The 26,027-nt window shown below is 33.8% G+C and overlaps 1 protein-coding gene across 1 annotated transcript; it reads right to left on the minus strand.

Moving 5' to 3' along the window:
- Positions 1–21,799: 21,799 nt before the first annotated feature.
- On the minus strand, positions 21,800–22,342 carry LOC141480859 (uncharacterized). Its single transcript, XM_074171580.1, has one exon. The coding sequence runs from the start codon at positions 22,340–22,342 to the stop codon at positions 21,800–21,802; it is 543 nt and encodes a 180-aa protein (XP_074027681.1).
- Positions 22,343–26,027: the final 3,685 nt, after the last annotated feature.

Below are 26,027 nucleotides of genomic sequence, written 5' to 3' on the forward strand. Positions count from 1 at the left end.
AAAATACGAAAGGCACCCTAATGTCATAAAATTTAACCCAACACCAATTGGAGAATACCCGTTCGAACATATTTATGTTGATGTTCTATCACTTGATAGACTAAAATTCCTAACAATTATTGACAGCTTTTCGCGCTTTGCACAAGCATACCCCATACAACTAAATGCGACAGACATCTTAGATGGTTTATTAAAATTCATATCCCATTACGGTATTCCAAATAAAATAACTTGCGATTCTGGCACAGAATTTAAAAATAACTTGATTGAAGATTTTTGCAAACTCCATAAAATTATGTTGCATTACATCACCCCAAAAAACCCGAACAGTAATAGTCCGGTAGAACGTTTTCATTCTACTCTAATTGAGGAAATACGAACTTTAAAATTAGAATTTCCTAATCGACCAATAACAAAACAAATGTTGTATGCGATTCTAGGATATAATAATACTGTCCATTCCGCAACTAAATTCACACCCTTTCAAATTATTAAAGGTAATGTAGAACACCAGAGTCCTTATGATGTAACGTTAGAAAAGATAACCTCAAACTATATAGAAAAACATTCGAGAAATATGAAAATATTAAAAGAAATAGCAGAACAAAACAATGAAAAAGCCAAGAACCTATCTAAAGTAAATTCCAACAGAAATGACCCCCCAGAAATTGAAATTAATAAAAATACTTTTCTTAAAGAAACTCCTCGAAATAAATTATCACCCTTATATAAGGAAATTCAACCAAAAAAAGATAGTAACTTTAAAATTGAAACTTCTAAATCAAAATACCATAAAAGTAAGTTAAAGCCACAAAGAAAAATCATTAAGAAACAAATTGTTTCAGATGACAACGTTATACCTTCTACTTCTCGGAATCCTTGTGACGACAGGACAAGACATAATAATGACGAGGATAAATAACCCTATCCTTCCCTTTTCCCTTGGAAAAGCAAGATCCACTACACAAAAACATACGTTTATAAAATACATTGACTTAAAACAATTTGATTCTCCCCTAAACATCTTAAATAATAATACAAAAACAATCGCAGAATTTATCTTGATCAAAGACCCTTTATACCCACAACTACACCACATGTATAATCATCTGAATTATTTGCTAGACACAATCAAAGTGAAATTAATCAATATTAAACCTCAAGAAAATAATCGATCGAAAAGGGCACTTATTAATATAGTAGGCAGAACAAGTAAATGGCTCTTTGGTACTTTAGATGATGAAGATGCAGAAAAATATAATAAAGCAATTTTCACTTTGGAAAAGAATCAGAACATGCTTCACCATGATTTAGAAAATTACCTAACTATCACAAGAAAATTTATGAATGAAACTACGAATAGCTTACAGCAAATTGTTAAAAACCAACAATTAATTGACGAACAAATAAAAAGTATTGTCTTAAATCTGAATAAGTTCACGCTATTCTTAAGACTTCAAAATTCTCTTGATACAATGATAATAGATTGTCAAATTATATTATCAATACTTAATAACATTGAAGATTCAATTTTATTTGCAGAATTAAACATTATTCATAGCACGATATTACCATTATCTGATATCGAAGAATTATTAAAAATAATGTCAAACCTTTACAAAGGCAGTTTACCAAACTTTAAAAACATTCAGTCGTATAATAAATTACTAAAAATTGAAATTAATTATAAAAATGGAATTATTATATTTGCAATTCATTTTCCGATACTTCTTGAAAATGTTTATGATTACTTCCATTTGTTCCCAATTCCAATACTCAACCAAGCTATCGTTCCTTTAAAACCCTATATAATTCTTAACTCGACTTACCATCATTATGAAGATGAACCCTGTACGAGAATTGAAAATACCTGCATATACCATGTTGACAACCAAATTTTAAAAGAAGATTGTTTACCGAAATTACTAATTGGTAAAACCGATCATCAATGCCAGACGATTCAAATTCAATTAGACCAGGACATAATAGAACCTGTCAACGATGCCTACATGATTATTATCCCCATTGATAAGATCATGATTGAGAAAAATTGTAAGGAGCATGGATACGAAAATATCAGACAACCACAGTTGATCCATATCCCACATAAATGTAACCTCACTGTTAGAGGCGAAGTTTATTCCAACGACGCCACTTCCGTTCAAGGAAACCCTCTACAGTTACCCGAAATAGATACTATTCAGCTACATCCTGAGAATAACCCTATGAAAGTTCCTGAAAGAGTAAACCTCGACGAACTAACCCGACTTCAGGACCTTGCTGAAAAAACCCAATTACATCGACTAGAAGCCTTAGAAGAAGACAGCACTTCTTATACTTTAATGTATATTTGTATATTCATAGTTATAATACTTATTACATATTTTATTTTATATTCCAAATATAAGAACAAATTCAAATGTTTTAAAAGGAAAAATAAACAAGAAAATATTCATTTAGAAAATGTTGATGAAAATAATGTTAACGTATTATTTTCATCTTAGGGATGGAGGAGTTATGTATATAAAACCCTCCTTTATGCTTATTCATCAAATGCTGACTAAGTTATAATAAACTTATAAAAGCTAGCCATCTTGAAAGAAGAGTCAGTTCTGTTAGTACGATTGTCAGAGTAACTTCTGTACAATAAAGTCTGTAAATCTAAATAAAGTCTTTTTAAAAAGTGGTTCCCGTGGCCCGAAACTATAATTTGCAGGATGCTTTCATCCACGAGCTGCACATCCTTTCCGTAGTCCTCGAAGAAATCGATCCAGGCCATAGCGATGGTATGCTCATATGATATACGGTATCGAGTCCTGCGTTGCACATCTATGGATGAGCAGGTTCTCTTTACATCCAGCGACTTCTCTCATCAGCCCTCTCTGCTCATATGACCGTTCGAATACTCGGTCAACTGGGGTGAGTATTCGTGCGTGTAAGAGTCCCTTAAAAAACTTATGACTCACTTAGGCAACTTATAAATCATTTAGGCACGTTATCGGTCTGTAATTCTCAAGATTCGACAAATCTTCGCCCATTGACAAACCAATCCGGAATCGGCTGCTTTCCGTCCAGCCATGAATTAAAAATTCTGGCCAGGTGGCGATGAGTACTTGGTAGTTTTCTCCACCAGCCCGTCTGGGGCTGGAACAGCAAAGTTCTTGGAACAGCAAAGTTCTTGGAACCTGCAAAGGCACTTCGAACGTCATTTGGGGTTACAGAATGCGCAGTTCATTCAACGCAGGTTGTCTAAGTTGAATGCATGCGGGTGTTCATAAATATCCACCTGATCAGCTGTCGGCGGATTATCCACAACACACGGAGGCTCTTGGAATAAGGGAAGGTTTCTCGCGGAACCTGAGATTTTCCGCGATACTTCTCACTCACTTCATTAGTGCCTTCTTAGTAGCCACTAGTATTCATATCCTATCAAAGCAGTGCTGTTTGGTGGTCAGCAGCACGCCTTGACTCGAAGCATTAGTAATAGTATCAGTATTAGTATCGGTATCAGTATTATTATCAGTATCAGAATCAGTATCAGTATTAGTATTAATGTCAGTATTAGTATTAGACAAATCATTTGAAAGATCAAGTCGTTCAGGCCAGTCTCAACTCCCTACACTGTATGTAAATTGACTGACACCTATCAGAAAACAACCACTCCTCTGGCTAATACCACGAAGGGCGCTGGATTATATCCGACAGGTATCACTGTAGGATTCTTCACTGAAGTTGTTCCTGCATATGCTGTTGGCGATACAACTGCGACAATAGATTTTCAATTTTTGAAATACACTTGCAGACCGGTTTCGGCCTATTTATAGCCGGTCTTCAAGTATACCCACTGCCTATATGTGATTAGTATTAGTATCAGTATTAGTATTAGTTTAAATATTAATATTAATATCAATCATCAGTAAAAGTATCAGTAAAAGTATTAGTATGGTGGGACGGTAGCTTGATTGGGTGGGAGTGGGTGGGAGTGGGAGTGGGGTGGGAGTGGGTGGTTCGCTTCAATCACTCAATCGACCGCTGTGTGAACATGTGGTTCGAACCGCAAGGCCGGACGATCGATTTTCTCGTTAGCTCGTTAGTCCTTAGCTCCTACAAGTTTCGACTTTTGAGAGTTATCATTCGTAGGGGTGCGGCAGCTGGTTAACGGAAAAACAGATTTCAACAGTATAACTATTAGTATTAGTATTTGTTTTAATATTAGTATAAGTATTATTAGTATTAATATGTTGAATGTATGGGCTGGTATTTTCTGGGTGATTTCGTTTTCAAGTGTATAGCTACGAGTATAGTTACATTTATTCCAAAATGCTATAGGCCCACCTCTTACCACATCACAGAGAATGATTCTGCATACATTGAACAAGTCATATATTTTCCATGTTGCTCACAAAATATAAACACATGAAAAAGAAGTGTATTGCAGTCTACCTGATCCATCAGGAGACATAAAGTGAAGCCGCATTATATTCAGGTTAGCGGAAATATTTTAAGCATTTTCTTGATCAATGCGTTTTCAAGTAAAACCCATTCAATATTTGCATTTTTCGATTTTCAAATGCGAAGGACAATGAATGAGAAATCGAAATGGACTATGTGGTGGAAATATTTGACTCATCTCAATTAATATCAAGTTAACAAACAAATTGTTATTTATCGATTTTTGGCATTTTATTGAACAATAGGTATGTCAAGAATGTTTATTCCGGAAATGTATTGTTGACAAAAACTTTGGAATAATCACAATTCTACATCACAAACTTCATAAATTCAGTTGAAGACTTTCAGTAACTAATCCGGGTATACAGAAAGCATTTGGCATAAAATTTGCCGAACTGCGCATTGAAATAATTTTTGAGAACTACCAAAACAAATATTCATAACGAGGTCTTATAACTTTCAAAGTTCCAAACCACTTTTTCTAGAAATAAACATATTTTCCGTTTGAACTATAACAGATTGAACCCTACTCAACTATTTTCAGCAGATTAGGAGAATAGCAAATATCTCATCACATAGAAAATCCATCTGATTTCAGCCGATGTCCGTCTCTGTCGTGGTCATCGTCGATAAGGACGTACATAATCCAACGCCATTGACGAAAGATCGTTGTAATTCTCCCTTTCCGTAGCAGATTTGAATGGAGAACAAAGCGTCCGACCCTACATCGCCTAATCGCCAAACTGCCTGCATTAGTTTCTGCTATCTCAACCAATTTTATGCTCCGCTAGAACTGGAATCCTTTCTAGCGGAATCTGATGCCGACTATTAAGTATTCAGTTAATTAGTGTTTCATAGGATTCTCTCCACATGAATTAGTAATCAAAGGGTCCACGTACCTTCAGTGACACCAGTGTGTGGCTAAGGGTTCCTTCATGTAACTCTTTGCTGAAGGGTGATGAAGGGTTTTTCGTTTCTGTGCGGATTCGGAATGAACGCCTCCACTGAAAATGCGGTTTTGTAGCGTTGTATGTTACAAAGACTCAAACGATGTAATACATACACACTTTTTCAGAATGAACTTGACCGTGGGTGACATTTCCGTTTCAATTTACATCTCTTGATGTAGGTAGGAAGAAGTTTGTCAAAAAGTTCATCTGTGACACTCGCAATGTTTCTTTTGATCCATGCAATTAGTATCTTTCAATTTATTAATTTATATTGTTTTATCAGTTGAAAAATCCTCGTAGAATAGCACATCTTTATATACTGTAATAAATTGGATCAATTTTCAAAATGTAATTATCGCTATGCTCTATTTTATAGTAAAAAGTAATGAATGCTCATAATAAATGCAAAACACTGAAACTAGATACAGCCAGTATAGGCTTTAGGATACTTTACCAGATCCTCTCTATTTTCAAACTGCAAATTGATCGCAAATAAAAAAAAGTTGCATGACCATTCTGGTCGTTTCATCACCTGAGATGGCGTGCGTTTGGGAATTCAATCAAAAGTACTTGGTAAGACTTCAATATTTACATAATAATTTATAGCTACGCTTATTTAGGAAGATATTAGATGCAAGCAAAAATTATGGTGTTTTATCGTCAGATAAATCCAATGAATCTTCGTCGAAGGTTATGATTAACGGTTCTACAATTTCCTCAACTAATTAGTCTAATTTGTTGTACTCTTCCTTCATAACATGTTCAATGTATTTTCATCATTTTTTGGAATCGATAATTTTCAAGGACTCCTCAAAATGTATTTAGACATATTTTATTTTAAATTTCGTGTTTCTTCTTATAACGTTCGACAACATAACTTTCGATGAAAAATTATGCTTCTTCATCATTTTGTTGAATATCAGTATCAACGTTTTATAATATGACTCCATTTTCTTACATTTTAATTCAAAGAAATAAGTGTTTTCGATACCTAAACTCAAGAAATTAACAAACAGTTTCTTAATTTCTTCGTGTCTGTGTTAACTTTTTACGTGAACCAGTGTATGTATTTATATTCTATGTTTAATTTATTTACTTCACCCTTTTTGAACTCGGAAAGCCGCCATAAATAGTCCTGAATATGAAACAATAAATTAATAATTGAATATAACAACTCTCCGATACTTGATGAAAATCCAATATCAAAACTAATTAATACAGTTTATTGTATGATTTTCACTATAAAAGGGTTTTACAAAAACCGCCATACGTGTTTCGCTATACAATAGCTTCCTCAAACGTAAACTTAATGTTACTTCTAAATTACAATCATTTTATACTATAACATATTACCTACTCGTATGCCTACTTTCTAATGAATGAATCTACCTGTAAATGTCAGGTATGAATTCATTAAATATATGAATAAATTTTTCGAAGGTACCGTAAATCTACTTAACTATTTTTACCTGGAAATGAACAGATTCAATAATGGCGAATTATTAAATCCAGTTTGATCGTTCATAAGATATTGTTTATTTGTATATTTTGTATTGTATATTTGTTTATTTCCATACTCACCTTTCAAACCTGTCTTCTGGAAATGTAGGGGCTTGTATTCTAGGTTGAACTCATGCCCCTCTATGATTAAATAAGTGGCATATGTGGAAATAATTTTTCCATTCTAGAAACTATTTTTGTGTTCCTTCATGCGGGCTTTGAATGTTCTTCCCGTTTGACCTATATAAAACATCGGACACGACCCACATGATAATTTATACATTCTCGATTTTTCTGAAACTGAATTTTTATCTTTGTTATTCTTAATGTGCATGCCTAAGTTGTTGGTTTTGAAAGCAATATTTACACTTTTCTTGTGCAGAAAACCTGAAATATTTGTAGTGGGTTTACCGAATTGGGTAAACAGGTTTTTCAAACGTCAGTATTGGAAATATTCTCAATAGGTATCTAGAACTCATAGAATAGCAAGCATATCAAACACATAATGAAGTAATATTCCCCTTGACACCCAAGTCAACTTGTCACACCAACAGGTGGTTCCACTTATGTTTCGCTTGCGTTTACGCAGCTATTTTTATCAAGTACTTTCTTGGTTTTTCTCATTTTGGCTTCAATCGAGGACCGCCTGCCCGGTACTGACGATGCCCAATAGGCTGAAACAGCTGTCTACTGGTGGCTCTTAAATTGAAATCACCCAGTATATATATATATATATATATATATATATATATATATATATATATATATATATATATTATATATATATATATATATATATATATATAATATATATATATATATATATATATATGTATATATATATATATATATATATATATATATATATATATATATATATATATATATATACACGTATTATATATATATATTTATGCGTTTCATACCTAGCTGAGCCACCGATAGCAAACCCCACATGCAATCTCGAGCCACTATTTCAAACCTGAGCCATATATATGGCTCAGGTTTGATTTTTCCGTATTTCTCACTCATCTGCTGTCCAAGAGCCAATATTCGAAGGAGGGAGAGCGAAGCCAATATTATCCAATCATTTTCGTAATGCCCCGTCACGTGTTTCTTTTGTAAATAAGCGTTATTTGACAAAGTTCAATGGGTCAGGTTGGTATGAAAGATGTAAAAATTAGTTCGACGAAATTCCAGAATGGCGCTGCATATGCTTTCATCATATACAAATGTATACATCGGCAATACCAACTCCTATATGCGAACCTGAGCCATATGAATTTGGCATCACTGTTTCGATTCTTCAACAGGGGACTTCACTAGAGTGTTTAAAGTTGTACTAAAATATGTAGGAACCAGGGCCGTCGTCGTTGAAGCCTCCTCCCTACTTTTTCAACTTGGGAAAAAGTTGGTACATTTTTGGCCGTGAAGATAGAAAAAAATAATAGTAACAAAATGAATGAACATCAAAATAATAAAAATAGGAGAAAAGAAAGGGAGATGTAATAAGAAAAGGGAAAGAACCAGGAGAAGGTTGGGATTTTCCAACATGCATAACTTGGAGATTAAATACTTTGAAATTCTGAGCTGTTTGAAAACTTCAAAAAAGTTTGATTTCTCCCAAGTAAGAGAACAGTCCACAAATTTTGTAGTGACAATTTTACAAAATTCCTAACTTTTCGCTGAGTCTTCGACTTGGAAACGTTGGAAAATTACGGGCCGCGAAGATAAAAAAAAATTATAGTAGAAAACAATAAGCAAAATATTATGTAAGTGTTGTTTCCTTTCATTTGTACTGAATATTCCTATAAATGGTGGATATTGTGGAAGACCAAGGACCGTGGTCCAAAGTAGAATAATTCGCATTATTATTTTTATGATTAACAAAATTTATTTTTGTTTGTGCATACCCTAATGAGCATAAGCATTCAGCCAATCTTTGGATAGCTCAGTAAGAAAATTAATTTATTATAGTAGTAACTAATCCCTCGGCTTTCATTTCCTTGAAAGTTGGTAAATTTTGCTGTTGTGCTTGGGAAAAATTTGGATTCCCTCCCCCCTGGTTTTTCTTTTCGCTGCGGTCCTGGTAGAAACCACGTCTCAACGAACTACTAAGTTTGTTGTTGTTATTTTATAATTAGAACAGCCAAATCAATTCTGTGATTCCAAATACCTATCTTATGTGTCTGTGCACGTTTATTTTATTTCAACTTTATGCTTCATATATGATCGACTGAAAATCTACCAGAACACTGTCTCGTCTTTTACTAGTTGTACGGAATGAAACGTTATTCCTAGTTCATGATGAATCCCTTTTATCGAAAATTTGAATGATGAATAATTGTAATCAGTTGACGAATACTGAAATGGTTCTTCAGAATCATAAGCCAATTAAAAAATATTACTACGCAATTGGCTATTTTGAGCAAGGAAGGAATAGTCATCCATTTATTTGACAACACTCCGGAGTCTAAATACTGAAATATTTCTGAAAATAATTGATTTATTTGTTTTTCGAAAACAGCATTCACTTGGCGGCCAAATTATGGAACAGGAGAATTTTGAGAAAAATCCTGAAAGTCTGGCGTGATTTTGCAATCGGTTTCAAACTGGCTTGAAAAACAACAGCTCACAACTAACTAAATGAAAATGAGATATCATAATATATTATTTTTTCCCTCATATTTCCCCTCACATCATTATCACTCCTAGAAGCGCATTTCGAAAACCAAGTTATTTTCGTAAGTAGGGATTGTTATCCCTACTCACTATTGCGTTATAGAATTTCGCATCTAGGAGTGAAATTACTTGTGTGCTAGAGGAACAAATAATACTTGTTGTCATTGATTGATAACACAGACGCCAAGTATCCCAGTTTCGGTTACAATTTTTGATTGTTCTGTACAAGCACTTATAGAAAAATAAATCTTGATTTGCAAGAAAAAGAAAATGAATTCGAAAGCATCCTCACTGAAACAGAAAAAATTACTCTCAAGTCTTGTAGTAGAATTGTTATCAGAGGAAAAAGAGAGCGAGGAGTTCTTATTTTATTTTCTCAAAAAGTGAGACAACACCTCTATGTTTTAGTGAAAGTGTAACAGTACACTGTTACACAGTTACTGCAATTTTTGAAAAGTGAAAGTTGAAGTGCAACTGTCCAGGTTTATGGGACATACCCTCAAAACGCACTGTGATATCTAGTACTTATACTACTTATAGTACTTATCATACAAAATATCCAAACTTCCGCTCCTCGCAACAGAAGGAGGTTTGGAAAAATATACGGAATTATCATTGGATGAAATTAACGTTGATATGAACTCGATCGTTGAGATGTGTGACTTTGAAGAAAGAACATCTTCAATACATGATGAAATGACCAAGAACACATGACCAAGAATGAACAAGAAAAAAGTGTTCATGCAAAAATGTCATGGTCTACAGAACATAAAAAAATATTGCAAAATATGAGAAACAGATTGAAAGCGAAAGGGCTCCAGAAGAACACGAGATCACTAAAGTCTATCCAAATCCAAGATAGAGTGAAACAAAATAAAATCGAAGCGTGATGTTCACGTGATCGCCCAGTGTCAGATGGAAAGGGCAACGTTCATTGGTGAATTCGCCTTGTTGATACGAGTTCGGTACCAGCACAGGGTCCAAACGCAACGATCCAAAAAAAAAACATTTGAGTGTTGAGATGGAAGAAGTGATTTTAAATGTGTTCAAGAAAGAGATGGAAGAAATTGAGACATCGACTGTCGACGAAGTCGTATCGAAAGTTTGCGATAAAATTGCAGTGTGATGTGCTTCGATTTACAATGTTTTACGGGAATATAAACAAAATCATACATTTTCCAAACCGAATACAAATCAGAATCGTCAAACCATTATAAAATCAATAGATGGTGCTGATAAACATGCAATCAGGAGAAAAGTGCATGAGTACTTTTTCAGAAATGAAATACCCACGATAGACAAAATACTCACAGAAATAAATGAAGATGTTTTACTGCCAAGTTTTAAGCGGTCAACATTCCATAAAGTATTGAAACATTTGAATTTTGTATGGAAAAAACGAGGGCGCAATAGTTTATTACTGGATATAGAGGAAATTGTGTTATGGAGGAGAGAGTATTTGACCAAAATTAAATATTATAGGGAACAACAGAGAACAATTTATTATATGGCTGAAACCTGGGTCAATGCTGGTCATACTACCCCTAAAGTATGGGTCGATGAAACTGTGACCTCATCTAGGAGGGCATTTCTAGATGGATTATCCACCGGATTAACAAACCCAGATAAACTTATATTTATATTAAGACCTGCCTCAATATCAATATATAAAAAGTAACCCACGTATTTGTTTTATTTACCTACATACCTCTTCATAACTTTAGGTAAAGGAAAACGGCTTATTATTTGTCATATCGGCAATGAGAATGGGTTTGTTCCTGAAGGGCTGTGGTGTTTCGAGTCGAAGAAAACTGGAGATTATCATGAAGAAATGAACGGTGAATCTTTCAAACAGTGAATTTCCAAAGTTCTACCCCATCTGGAGGATGATGCTGTGATTGTAATGGACAATGCACCTTATCATTCGCGATGGTTATAGAAGATTCCGACAACGTCTTCAAAGAAGGTTGAAATCCAAAACTGGCTGCGATCAAAGAATATTAGCTTTGAAGATTCAATGCTAAGAGTACAGCTACTGAAAATTGGCAAGGAATGCAAGCTTGAATACCAAAAATATATAGTGGATGAGATGGCAGCAGGCCAAAACAAAATTGTCCTTCGCCTGCCTCCATACCACTGCGAACTCAATCCCATCGAGTTAATATGGGTGGATGTGAAGAATTTTGTAGGTCAGCATAACACCACGTTCAAATTTGCAGATCTCAAATCACTTTTTGATGAGGCTTTGATAAGAGTCACAGCGGAGAAATGGGAGAAGTGTGTTCGGCATGTGATATCGAAAGTTTGAGACAGAGATGTGGAAGCTTGATAATATAATAGGGGCACAAATCGAGCCACTGATAATTCGGATTGGTAAGGATGACACTACTGATGAAGAGACAAATTCATCTAGTTGAATAATTTTGATTAATATTCCTTTTGATTTCACATAAAATATAAATTATCAATGGAGAAATAGTTACGTCTCTTTTCATATAATGCTTGAGTGCGCTGTGAAAAATCTAATGAAAATCATTTTATATTACACATATTATCTGCATTTTCCCGTTCAACTGCAAAACTTGTGCATTTCACTCGTTATTATAAAAAGTTTTTCCTAAGTATAATATAGCATTTGCGATCAACAAGATGTTGGTTCTAAATACGACCCTGGCCAATTTTTGGGATGTTCAATATCACGTGCGTAGGGCATGTCAATGTTTACATCCACTCTATCTTGGATTTGGATAGACTTTAGGTTTGGGGAAGAATATCCTGGTATGTTTGATGATCGGAAGTCCACCTGTGAAAGCTGTTGTTTACAATATTTATGGTGGCAGTTGACCATAGCATAACTTGGTTGCCGCGGATCAAGCCGAATACGATTTTTCACTTTTAGTTCTCATTAACTTACAACAATGCTTCGTTTTGAATTCAGTGAAATAAACTACGAAACATAAAATTATTGGTTTGAATTCATATGTACATTCTCCCCGATTTCCCACTTATTTTCTTGCCCCTTTAGAAAAAAATATTAGATTGCGCTTCAGTGAAAAATATTATTATTCATAGAGTGTTTGGACTATCATCCATTTGTCGTCCGTTTCAAGACATGCTGAACATCTGTCTCGATGGTTTAATCTTTTAACAAACAGCAAAGCTCTTGCACTTGCTGCCCCAGGAGGTTTTCCCCTGAGGCATACAGCCTGGAGAAATATCGACTCTTTTCTACTCTCCACTGGTACCCACGATGTTCTCTGAACATTACAGGATTTTCCTTTTCGTAAGAAACAATCTCTTTAAAAAAAATTTGTTTAAAATGTGTTTTTCCGTTAACCAGCTGTCGCACCTCTACGTACGGCAACCCTGAGAAGTCAACACTTGTGCGAGCCAAGCATTAACGAGGTCTTACCTTTTAACGTGTGATTTCTAACACGGGTTGGACGATAGCCAGTGAAAAATCGATCGTTCAGACTACGTGTTGAACCACCGATCAACACGGCAGTCAATTCGAGTGAGTGAACAAAGCACCCACGTCGAACCGACCGACCAGAAACAATATATAAAAAATTATACTGATCGTAAAGGTTCACTTCATTTTTCATCTTTACGAATCTTATTGATCAATGATCTAAAAATAATTGTCAGTATTGCCAGAATTTTCGAAAGTCCATCTGAATTGCCATTTCGTTGAAAATGAAGTGGAAATAAATAAAAAATAAACCAAAAATAGAAACTTCATTCTTCAAATCATTCAATGAATAAATATACTTGCAGAATTAAAAGAGATTAAACATATCTATCTATCTTTTTTTCAACATAAAAAACTGGAATTAGATTAGGCAACGTTGTTGGGCTCAGGATTGTGAGCACAGATCAATAAATATGTATATTCTGATTCAACTTGGATAGAAATATGTGTTTGGCTCAAGAAAGTAGGAAAGTTACTTTTGTATATAATCGTAACAATTAATTATCGAAAATTCAAATGGAAAGATAATTATGATGTATATGGAACAAAAGAGCAATAGTTCGACCCATCTAGCAAATATATTCATTGAATACAAAAAAATGTTTAATAATAATCGATGGATCAGGAACGTATGAATTTCCAAATGGCTCAGGTAAGGTAGAAAGATCTATATATATATATATATATATATATATATATATATATATATATATATATATATATATATATATATGTATATATATATATATATATATATATATATATATATATATATATATATATATATATACTGGGTGTCCCACATTTTATGTGACAGGCAATATCTGGTTTGTTGAAGGAGATACACAAAAATGTTCCATACAAAAGTTTTAGGAGTTCATGAGAGCTATATATTGATATAATTTTTAAATATACAAGGTGTTTGGTGTAGGTGTAGGTGCTACAGACCAAAATTCCATTTTTTAAAATAGAACGCCCTGTATATCATTACATATTCAGATGCTACGTTAAATTTTGATATCATTTCATGTTTGGTTTTTGAAATTCGGTTACGGCGTTGTTGAGTTATTGCACTTTTCCTTAAATATAAAGTTTCAAAAAAACGTATTTACTCGTACACGAATCCAGTCTATATCTTTTATTAAATTGAACTAGACTACTACTGAATACAAACCATTATTCTCACCTCTACGATACGATATCGATATCAGTTGAATATAATATTGAAATTCTTGAGAATGTGACTAACTTGAGGGTGAATTGCTTTATATTGCACAATTTCATCAAGTAGCTTATGCTTGTTGATGCCATAGTTAGAAATGTTGTTGAATTGTATCTACTTGTCAGTTCGATTCAGTGATTCTTTGCAAAACGGTAACTGTGTTCTTTGTGCGAAAACTCCAGTATGCCTTTCGCGTTTAGTCCAAGTGATTGCATTGATATGTTATTAATTTTTGGGGAATGTCAGAAAAACTGCCGTCAAGCACAACGTCTATACCAAGAACGTTTTCCAGACAGACCCATTCCGTCACGAATGACTTTTTCGAGAGTTGTAGAAAAATTGCGAACTGGGTCATTTCCTTCTACTATAAAGCATCGTCATCATACGAGATCTGTTAGAACTGAAGATTTAGAGATCAATGTGTTGGCTTATATTATTATTCATCCACATGTTTCTATCCGTACTCTTGCAGAAGAAGTCGGTGTGAGTAAATCTAATGTACAGAGAATTCTGAAAGAAAATAAATACCACCCATTCAAAATTCAGTTGGTACAAGGTTTGAAACCCACGGACTTTGAACGACGACTTGAATTCATTGCTTGTATTCAGGTAAACATATTCAGTCAAATTTTGTGGAGCGATGAATCGCGATTCCACAATAATGGAGTTGTGAATCGACATAACAGTCACTATTGGTCTCAAGAAAATCCCCACTGGGTCCACGAAAGTAATTTTCAAACTACTTGGGGTATTAATGTATGGTGTGGATTGTTCAATGGCCGCATTATAGGACCTTACTTTTTCAATGAAAATCTCAATGGATTGCGATATTTACATTTTCTAGAAAATGATTTGATCCAGTTGATGGAAGATATTCCCATAGCAGAACGACAAGGAATTTGGTGGCAACAAGATGGTGCTCCTCCTCACAATTCCAGGTTGTTACTGAATATCTGGATAGAACGTACGATGGATTGGTAATAAGGGTCCAATTCGGTGGCCGGCTCGTTCCCCAGATTTATCACCGCTTGATTTTTTCCTATGGGGTTATTTAAAAGATATTGTTTTCACTACTCCCCCTTTGAATGTGGATGATCTGAAAATGAAAATTCGACTAGCGTGCAGTGATATTACGCCTGATATTATAAGAGCGACTTGTACGAGAGAAGTGATTCGACGTTTCGAAGCCTGTATAATATCTAATGGGCATCACTTTGAACAATTTTTATGACTTATTTCTAGGTACCTACCATTCTTGTGAAATGATTTATCAAGTTATATTATTTACATTGTTATTAATTAAAGATTTGTTTTCGAATACACCTCTTTCAATTTCGCAATTTTTTCATATTCAAAATGATTCCTGACTGAATTCCACAACTCAAAATTGAAACCATTACTTCGAACACCCAAAATTGTGACTAATTTTCATGTGATCTGATGCAGAGAGAATAATTGTATGAGATATTTTTAAAAATAATAGTCGTTCTCAAGACTTTATATTTTAAGCAATAACTCAACAACGCCGTATCCGAATTTCAAAAACCAAACATGAAATAATATCAGAATTTAACGTAGCATCTGAATATGTAATGATATACAGGGCGTTCTATTTTAAAAAATGGAATTTTGGTCTGTAGCGCCTACACCAAACACCCTGTATATTTAAAAATTATATCAAAATATAGCTCTCATGAACTCCTAAAACTTTTGTATGAAATATTTTTGTGTATCTCCTTCAACAAACCAGATATTGCCTGTCACATAAAATGTGGGACACCCGGTATACTCGTTAATTGTTTATATTTTATGGAAAAAATATGACATGACTCTCAAGACAAAAAAAGAACATCCACAGATGAATAATTGGGCATTGAAAAAATTAAGAGAATATGAAACCACATTGTTCGAGAAACATCTCAAAAGAGTTTTTGATAAAGAAATACTTACTACTCATTGCAGAATGTCTCAATGATAACTTTGACACATATCAGATGAATCATGAGACAAATACGTGAAGCTTAATCAATTTTTGAAATGTTACTTGACAGTAACAGTAGCGCGGTGTTCCATATCTCTATTTAGGAAATAGATAGGAATCTAAATTTCCATAATATTACCTTATAGCTCGAGCTCGACAAAATAAAAATATTGGCGGTCACAGAGGGTAATCAATTTTTACTGGGAGGATCCCAACTGTGTTTTTCTGAATGGAAACCAATATTTTTATCGCTTTTTCGGTTTCTACATAGAAAATGAAAGACACTTTATGTATATATTTATGTAAATATTGACGGTTTTCGAGATATCTAGCATGACAGGTTTTTTCCCAATATTCGTCACTCAGAATATTTGGAATTATAAAGTTGTGCCAAGTCCAATTGAATTTTTTTTGTCAAATATTGAATTGAACTTTTTTTTTGTCAAATATTCTACAGTGGTAACTCTCTTGAACGGTATATCTGAAATCGATCTGTGATATACAGGGTATGAAAAACCACTTACCATATATTGTAAATAAAAATTTGCAGAATCTTCCTTATTTTATATGAATATTATTGATACATAAGGAGCGCCGACGAAACCTCTACAAATTTCATTATGTATTGCCTATGGCTAGTTCAATAGTTTTTCTTAAATAATAATTTTTTCGAAAAATTGTCATTCTTCCTATTTCTACGCCATAAACTCGATGAAAGACGTTTTTCGAAGCGAAAGCCATTTGACGACTGATAAGAATATACAATAGGTATCTTGTTTCAATTTTGTACATTATAGCTTATCCAAACAAATATTTTTTTACGAAATAAATGTATGTACCTATCACATTTTTCTAAATAGAAAATTATGTTTTTCATTGGATGCAGAATTTTACCCATAAATCGTGCAGTATCAAAGCAAACAAGATTAAATGAAAAAACATTATGAATATTACTATTTTTTTTCATGTTATGGTGTATATTCATAAACTCAGAGCTTTAATTCTAGATATTTAAATTTGTCAACTGGCAAACTACAAAACTACAAAAGGGAAAGTTCAATGAAGGTTGATAATGAAACTTTTATAAAATATGTTCAACATGTTTTCCATTTTCTTGAATGCAGAGCTGAAGTCTATGTTTGAAAGACTGTTCTATCCTGCGCCAGACAGCTGGTGTAATGCTGCTAAAATCACTCGTTATTCTGAGTCGCATATTTTCGGAAAAAGTTTATGGCTGGACGTAAACCATATTTTTTATGTATCCCCATAAGAAAAAATCCAGTTTTATTAAATCTGGTGATCTAGCGGGCCACCGTACAGCCTCATTCCGACCTATCCATTTATTGGGAAATACTTCGTTTAGATGATCTCACTTCTGCCGAATAGTGAGCAGGTGCACCATCATGTTGTTACCACATTCTATTGCGGAGGTCAAAAGGAACATCTTCTAACAAACCTGGTAAATCGTTTCGTAAGAAATTTAGATACATTGTTCCATTTATATGTCCCTCCAATGATGCCTCCCAGACATGTGTCGACCACTTATTTTGATAGTCCACCTGTCTCAATAAGTAGGGATTTTCTGTCGAATTAATTATGTCGATTCACAAATCCATTTTTATGGAATATCGATCTATCTGACCATAAAATGTCATTGAAAAAATATTCGTTTGGACGAATGTTTCCCATGGCCCAATTGTGAAATCTCACTCTTTTCTCAAAATCGGCATACAATAGTTCTTCACCAATTTGTCGTTGACTCCTACTAGGATCTTCTTCAACAACAAGAAGAACTTGCAATTAATTCATTATCTTCATTAGTAGCTGGCTTGATGCGCTCGTGTTTAGAATAATTCATACATCCAGTTTCAACAAATCGTGTCAAGACCTTTCGGAAAGATCTTTCATCTGGATGCCTTCTATCTGGATATCGTTGAGAATAAATTCCACTTGTCAATAAACAATTCCTGTGTGATTCACCTAATATGAAAATCATATCAATCAAATCACTTCTTCATAACAATATTCTGATGAAATTATATCGAAAGTTCAACTTCACGATTCACTAATGATTTCCATATTCATTTGCAGGCAAATATTTTGATCTGTCTTTTGCCAGACTACTTGATTTCCAATAAATATTTTATTCGCTGAAGGTTGTTTTAGACCGAAAAAATATGGCACAAATTTCGAGATTATTGAAATTATTGTAACTATTCAAGAACGTACATTTTGTGGTGTAATTTACAACTTGTTTATCTAGTAACAGGTAATTTTAGGCGTGAGGCGATATTTTAAGGCAAGGGTTGGACAAAAACTATGCATCGAATGAATAAATTACACGGTGTTCTATTTAGAGAATAAATGTGTTATAAACATAACATATATCTCGATCACAGCCGTCACAAATGGATTTCACAGTAAAATAATCATTGATATTATGGTGATAAAATAGAGAGGTGTCATTTTTAGAAAAAAAAAATTAACAAAAACTATAGGACATGCTATAATGTACAAAATTGAAAAAAGATATCTTTTATATATTCTTATCAGTCGTCAAATTAATTTCGCTTTGAAAAAAATCTTTCATCGAGTTTATGGCGTAGAAATAGGAAGAACGACCATTTTTAAGAAAAACTATTGAACCTAGCCATAGGGAATAGATACTTAATGAAATTTGTAGAGGTTTCGTTGGCGCTCCTTATGGATCAATAATATACAGGGTTTTATGGTTAAAATAAGAAAGATTCTGCAAATGTTTATTTACGATATGTGACAAACGGTTTTTCATACCCTGTATATCACAGGTCGATTTCAGATATATCGTTTTAGAGAGTTACCAATGTAGAATATTTGACCAAAAAAAAATTCAATTGAACTTGGCACAACTTTATAATTTCAAATATTCTGAGTGACGAATATTGGGAAAAAACCTGTCTTGCTAGATATCTCGAAAAATGTCAATATTTACATAAATATATACATAAAGTGTCTTTTATTTTTTATGTAGAAACCGAAAAAGCGATAAAAATATTGGTTTCCATTTAGAAAAACACAGTTGGGATCCGCCCAGTAAAAATTGATTACCCTCTGTGACCGCCAATATTTTTATTTTGTCGAGCTCGAGCAATAAGGTAATATTATCGAAATTTAGATTCCTATCTGTTTCCTAAATAGAGACATGGAACACCGCGCCACTGTTGCAGGACCCTGTATAACACATTATTATTTTATTTTTCATTGTATCAAAAAATCAGATCAGCTAGCCTAACTGAGAGTTGACAAATTATTTTAAAAATGTTTTTATAATTTGTCTTCCATTCTATTTTGTATTATTTTACAAGCAGCCTAATGTACCAAATAGTGATTGGGCTTGTATACTGGTAGTACTTGATAGTACTTGCTTGTATTGCAACATTCAGTGGATTTTGAAATTGATAACGCATTAATGTATGTTCATTACTAAGGCACCGGTATCAACTACTTGACAAATGTAGTTCGATTAATTTTTATGAACACTTTGTAGTAACATGATTCTTTGAATTTAAAAAAAAACAATATGGGCTCTGTCTGAAACAATTACTTCTCTGAGGACTTTTTTTGCCGTTTTATGGTTAATTGACATTTGATACATTCAAGTATTTGGCAAATTTTGTAGTTCCTGTGATGAAACTTTTTGACAGTAAATCATCTATATGTGAAAAGTTACAACCAAGTTGGTTAAGGTACATGGAATGTAGCAAATTGATCAAATATTCTTGTCACCTATATTGTTAGTGTTTTCTTACAAAATTTGACTTTTTTTTCAGAATATAAGAGGAGTAAGTTGAAAATACCACCGCCTTTTACAATTAGGATTCCCATCTAGCAGATACCTCCTCAACGAGAAGAAGTAGGTTTAAATAAACGTAGCTTCAATAAAAAGACCTCTCTGGAAATACGCAACAGATTGTGTGTGAAATATTTTTTATTAACCACAAGAAATATAATTTTCAATTTTGGATAATACTATTGAGTAGTAACAACATCAAACAAGTTCAAATATTATATACAAGCCTTTATTTAGCTGATCCCGCTGCTATCTCGGAAACGGTGAGACCTACAAGGTCGGTTAAATTGGACACAAAAGTTTACAATTTTGGGGGACCAGAATAATATCTTTTCAGATCGAGAATATCAGCGGTTGTTTTTAAAACATTCTTTTTGTTGGCTCTACCGCCTCCATTTCTAATGATACCTACGAAAAAAAGACAAAGGAAATTTCCATATTTGTTACAATCTTATATGAACCAATGTGCATTGTTTTGTTCATTAGATTTCATTATCTATATTTTTTTGAATATGGACCTCTACTTTCATTCATAGATTTTTGTAGCCACTGTAATAACAAATTCAGCTATCTATTACAAGTCCGTTTTTAAAAAAATTAAAGTTGATGATGAAATCTAATGAACTAAACATCGCATTGTAAATTGGTTTATATCAGATTTATTATAAATATGAAACCGAATTGGAAGTTCCTTTGCCTTTTTCTCTATATCATTCGAAATGGAGGCAGTATACTAAAAAAACAAAATTCCACCATTCTAGTTTAGGCAAATATTTCAAAAACAACCACTAATATTCTGGATCTGAAAATAAATTATTCTAGTTCTCCAAAATGAAAAACTTCCGTCAAATTTAACCGACTTTGTGGGATCAGATAAAAAATCTGAAAAAAAATTAGCTAGTTTAGTGATCTATTGTCCTATTTTCAAAATATTGGTTGGAACAGGATCAATTTTTCTTTAAAAAAAAAATTTTTTTACTACATTTCGAATTTAATAACTTCTTCTTCAGAACTCATACTGTTTCTGACTCCAGTTAGTTTTGGTTTTGAAATTGCCTTTGGTTTTAATAGTTTTATGAATGAAAATACTTTGAATAACAAGTTGTGGTTTTTATGTTTGACAAGTATTAAAATTCTGTTCATTTTTGCCAACTATTCAAAAAATCTCTAATAAATTAATAGTACATGAGCAAAATAAAACAAACATTTCAAATAAATAATCCGTTGGAACACTCCTTCCTGGTGAAGAGCTCCTGTTCTTAAACTAATAAATAATAATTCGTAAGAACACTTCTTCCTGATGAAGAACTGTTCTTCAACTATGTGGTTCGTCAACGTCGAGAATGCACAACTTAGTGAAAGGTCTCCTAAATGTGCCCATGGACGTGCCATGGACGTGCCCATCTACCACTCGAATGTGACCATTTTTTCCTTGATGAACCTCAGTGACGATAACTTTTGGCCATGTGTTTTTCGAAAACTGGTTGTCAACTATGATAACCACATCACCAACCTCGACTTTTTTTTTAGGGACGAAGAAAACCACTTAGTTCTCTTGGTTAAAACAGGTAGATATTCCTGTACCCATCGTCTCCAAAAATGATCTGAGAGGAGAGAGAAATAAATCAGTTTCGTCGAAATCACCTGGGATCTGAGTTACACTTGATGTTCCCATTAAAAAATGATTTGGTGTCAGGGCTTCACTGTCTGCTTAGTCGAGTGACACGTGAACCAGTGGACGGCTGTTGACAATGGATTCGGCTTCTATTAATAAAGTCTGCAGAACTTCGTCTCGTCGAAATTTTTCTTTGAGAATAACATTTAAAGTAGTTTTGATGGATCTAATGAGTCTCTCCCAACTTCCTCCCATATGTGGAGCAGAAGGGGGTATGAAATTGAATTCAATGTTGTCAGTGGTTAAGTTCGAAATTAACTTATTCTGGTCCAAATCTTTTAAGGCTCTCTTAAGTTCATTTGCTGCTCTCCTCAGGTTCGTGCCGTTATCGTAAAATACTTTTTTGGGACATCCTCTACGACCAATGAGTCTTCTGATTGCCATTATTGCCAAATCTGTACTCAAAGAGTATGCCATTTCAAGATGAACTGCACGGATGCTCATGCATGTAAACAGTACTCCGTATCTTTTTTCATGTCTTCGGCCAACAGAAACATTCATAAGCCCAAAATAGCCCATTCCGACTATGGTGAAAGGTCGAACAAATGAGGTTAGACGAGAATTCGGTAATGGTGCCATTTCTGGTAGGTTCTGGTTTTGCCCTTTTATTTATGCAAAATTGGCATCTGTTCCAACAACTTCTCACTCAGAATCTGAATCAAGTAATGTTGTCTCAGTTCATTTTTGACATACTCTTGACCGTTATGTGCTCCTTTTAAGTGATAGTGAAAACTCAGCAATTTCGTGAAGTAATTTGTTGGTTCTAGAATTATTGGAAATTTTGTGTGATCAGGTAAATCATTTGAATACAAAACTCTACTTTTGAGTCGTATTATTCCTTCATCATCTAAAAAAGGTGATAATTTGATGGGCTTGCTGGAGGATTCAATTTTTCTATAATTTTGCAGGTACTCAATTTCGTTTTGAAAATGTTCCTTCAGAACAGATTTTATCCATAAATTTTCGGCGATTTTTATTTCGTTAGGTACGAGTTTTTGTTGAATGGCGTTTTTTTTCTTATATTACTGATAAATCTCAGCATCCAAGCCGTTGCACGTAACAACTTCAACCACGATGAAAATCTTTTTATATCTGGCAATCTGTAATAGCAGCTTCTGGAATGTCTTCTCTGAATTCTAGTGCATTTCTTCTCATTACGAATTGGGCAGAAGTTGTAGATGAAACTCCTCCAAATATCATGGAAACCATCTCATATTCTTCTCCCCTGTATAATTTTGACTCTATGAAACATGTCCTGTATGTCAGCTGTTACTGCTATATTTCTTTGCCTGAATTTAAAAATGACTCCAAGTAGAGAGTTTAAGCAAGTCTGGGCCTTTCAAAAGAAAGTCGTTGGGGCTGATACCACTGGATTTTGCTGCTGCGTCAAATATAAAACGTATTTTGTCAGGCTTATTTGGATTCGTAACAGCAAAATGAGGCAAGTAACATATATTTTGGGATGAATTCTGAATTTCCTCATTGGTTAATTTCTTGGCAAATCCTTTTTCCAAATATTCTAAAATCTTCATCTCATATTGAACAGCAAAGTTTTTGTCTTTGTCCATTTTTTTTCTCTATAGCTTTCAGCCGGTTTAGTGCAGTAAGTTTACTATTTGGGAGTTTGAACTGGTCACTCTTACACAAAAGTCCAGTTTCCCACTTGTTTAAATCAATCCTTCTAGTAGTTTCTTCCAAGATTGTTGTGGCTCGAATATCATCTGGATTTTGTGATTTCTTGTAATATTTCACTCCCATACTGTCAATTTTGAAAGAATTCTAAACAAGATCCTCTAAATCTTGCAAATTTTCACGCTGGTGGCTGGCAAAAAGAAAATATTCTTCATCGACCCTGCCAAAATGACTTTTGTTGAGGTTGCCATGTATAACCCATCCTACTTTGGATCTAGACAATATGGGGTCATTTTTACCTCCTTTATGGACTTCTCTGGCTATTATTAAACTGATAAGATCCTGCCCAATGAGTATTTTTGGCTTTGCATTATGAAGAGATGATAGTTTTACTTTTCTTATATAATCGAATTTTTTGGATAGATTTTTCACATCCACAGACTGCACAGGAAGAGACAAATTGTCAACGTTACGGACATTGCTAAAGTTGTATGTAGTACTCTCACTTAGACCACGTATTTTCAATGATATCTTCTTCGAATTATAATTTTCGGATGTAATTTCACATGGACCTGTTGCGCCCATTTCGTCTGCCAGAGTGAAATCGATCATGGTAATGGTGGATGCTTCGTCAAATAGGGCAAATGTATTTACCTCTAGGACCGATTAATTCAACAGGGGCAATCAATCCTTAACAGTATTTCAATATTCTGGGAATGGTTGACATGATGATTTATTTGCTCTTCCACCTCAACTGAATTATCTTTCACTACTTTATGCAAAAGTAGGGGAAGATAATTCCACTACTTGTTGAAGACTATGTTTGAAAACACAACCATAGATTTCACATTTTTTCTTACTTTGGCAAAATTTTGTGAGATGTGACGATCCAAGACAAGTAAAACACACTTTATTTTCTCTGGTCCACTCCCAACGTTTTTTAATATCAAGTTTCTTGAAAAATATGCATATTTCAACTTTATGTCCATCTTTTTTGCAATATTTACATTTATAAACTATTTTTACATGTTGACTGGTAGTAAAAACGTACTACTTCTTTCTGTCCTGTTCCTGTTCTGGACCAACAACGTATGTAACTGCTTCACTAATTTCACTCAGCCATATGGAAAATTCTGTGATGGTAACTGAATGTTTACATGTTTTCAATTGTAAAACTTTTTTACCCCATTCCATACGCAAATTTGGGCTAAGTTTTTTAACAATGTCATTCAAGAGTTGTGGATTAGACAAGTAATCGTAGCAGTCCAAACTCTTAATAGTAACAGCCAAATTTTGAATTTCATTTGAAAAGTCCAGAATGGAGTCAAGCTTGTCCTCGTTTATGTCAGAAATTTTTTTACAGAATCAGTCAAATCTTGAATGATGATGTCGGGTCTGCCATAATCTTCTCTCAAGGATATCAATAATTTTGTCTACTTCTTGAGTGAAAATCAGTAACGCATTTACGCATTCCTTTGCTTTACCTTTTATGCACTTTTGTAAATGCACAATGTTTTCAGCGTCGGAAAATCCGCAGCGTTTTTTCGTTTCTCGGAATTGATGTATAAAATTCATCCATTCTCCGGGCTCACCGGAAAACACTGGAAGTTCTTTATTGAATGATTGTCTAGCCATAAACTGATACATTTTATGTTCTTCCGACACATTTCCCTGAATATTTGCCTCGGTGGATTCTTGTTCCTGTTTATTATTTACATTTTGTGAAATCTCTTCACTTTCATTTAAAGTATTTACCCAGTTTTGAATGAAGAATGATTTATGTGTCGCCGTTATTTCTTCAAATGAAAACTCGCTTGAATTCAGATTGTACAATTCTAATATTTTCATTTCTGCTTCTCGTTCAATCAGGCTTTTTTCAATTTCTGCCAATATTTTTTCCTTCTCAAATTCGATTTTCAACTGCATTCTTTTCCTGGATTGACTTCTAGAAAGTTTGGTGGTTTTATGTGTTTTTGATGAACTTTTGTGAAGGCTTCCATTCATTTGCCTTTGAGTTTTTCGAGAAACTTCATCTTCATTTATCGCTGTCTGTTTGCATTTTCCCAAGTCTTGAGTGACGTCAACATAATATCTTGCAGGTGGCAATCCTTTCGTTTTTCTTTCACTTTTTCTCAGGATAAGGATTTACTTTCCGCCATCTTCCACAGGGATATTCTTTGATGGATCGAAGGACCACTTATGTTTCTAACTCCGGTTAGTTTTGGTTTTGAAATTGAAGTAGTTTCATGAATGAAAATACTTTGAATGAGAAGACGTGGTTTTTATGTTTGGCAAGTATTCAAATTCTGTTTTTTTTTGCCAACTATTCAAAAAATCTGTAATAAATTAATTGTACATGAGCAAAATAAAACAAACATTTCAGATAAATAATCCGTAGGAACATTATTTTGTCACTACGGTGATTTTCCTATTTTCTGCATATAAAAAAATGCTCCCCAATGTTTTATTGTATCACATGATTGAGGAGACTAAAACCGAATCGCTGAGAGAGCTTAAGGACATAACAAAAAGTGCATATCAGAACTGCTTCACGGATTGGAAAAACGCTGGCACAAGTGTATTATATCTGACGGAGACTACTTTGCGGGGGCAAAATATTGATGAACATATG

The sequence above is a fragment of the Leptinotarsa decemlineata genome, unplaced genomic scaffold, assembly GCF_025532065.1.
Source record: "Leptinotarsa decemlineata unplaced genomic scaffold, Ldec_3_MD MMD2_tig00000026_RagTag_RagTag, whole genome shotgun sequence".
Classification (NCBI taxonomy): Eukaryota; Metazoa; Arthropoda; class Insecta; order Coleoptera; family Chrysomelidae; genus Leptinotarsa; species Leptinotarsa decemlineata.

What these genes read in the sequence shown, in the direction of transcription:
- LOC141480859 (XM_074171580.1), bottom strand. Translation starts at nt 22,342, where the DNA reads ATGGCACCATTACCGAATTCTCGTCTAACCTCATTTGTTCGACCTTTC.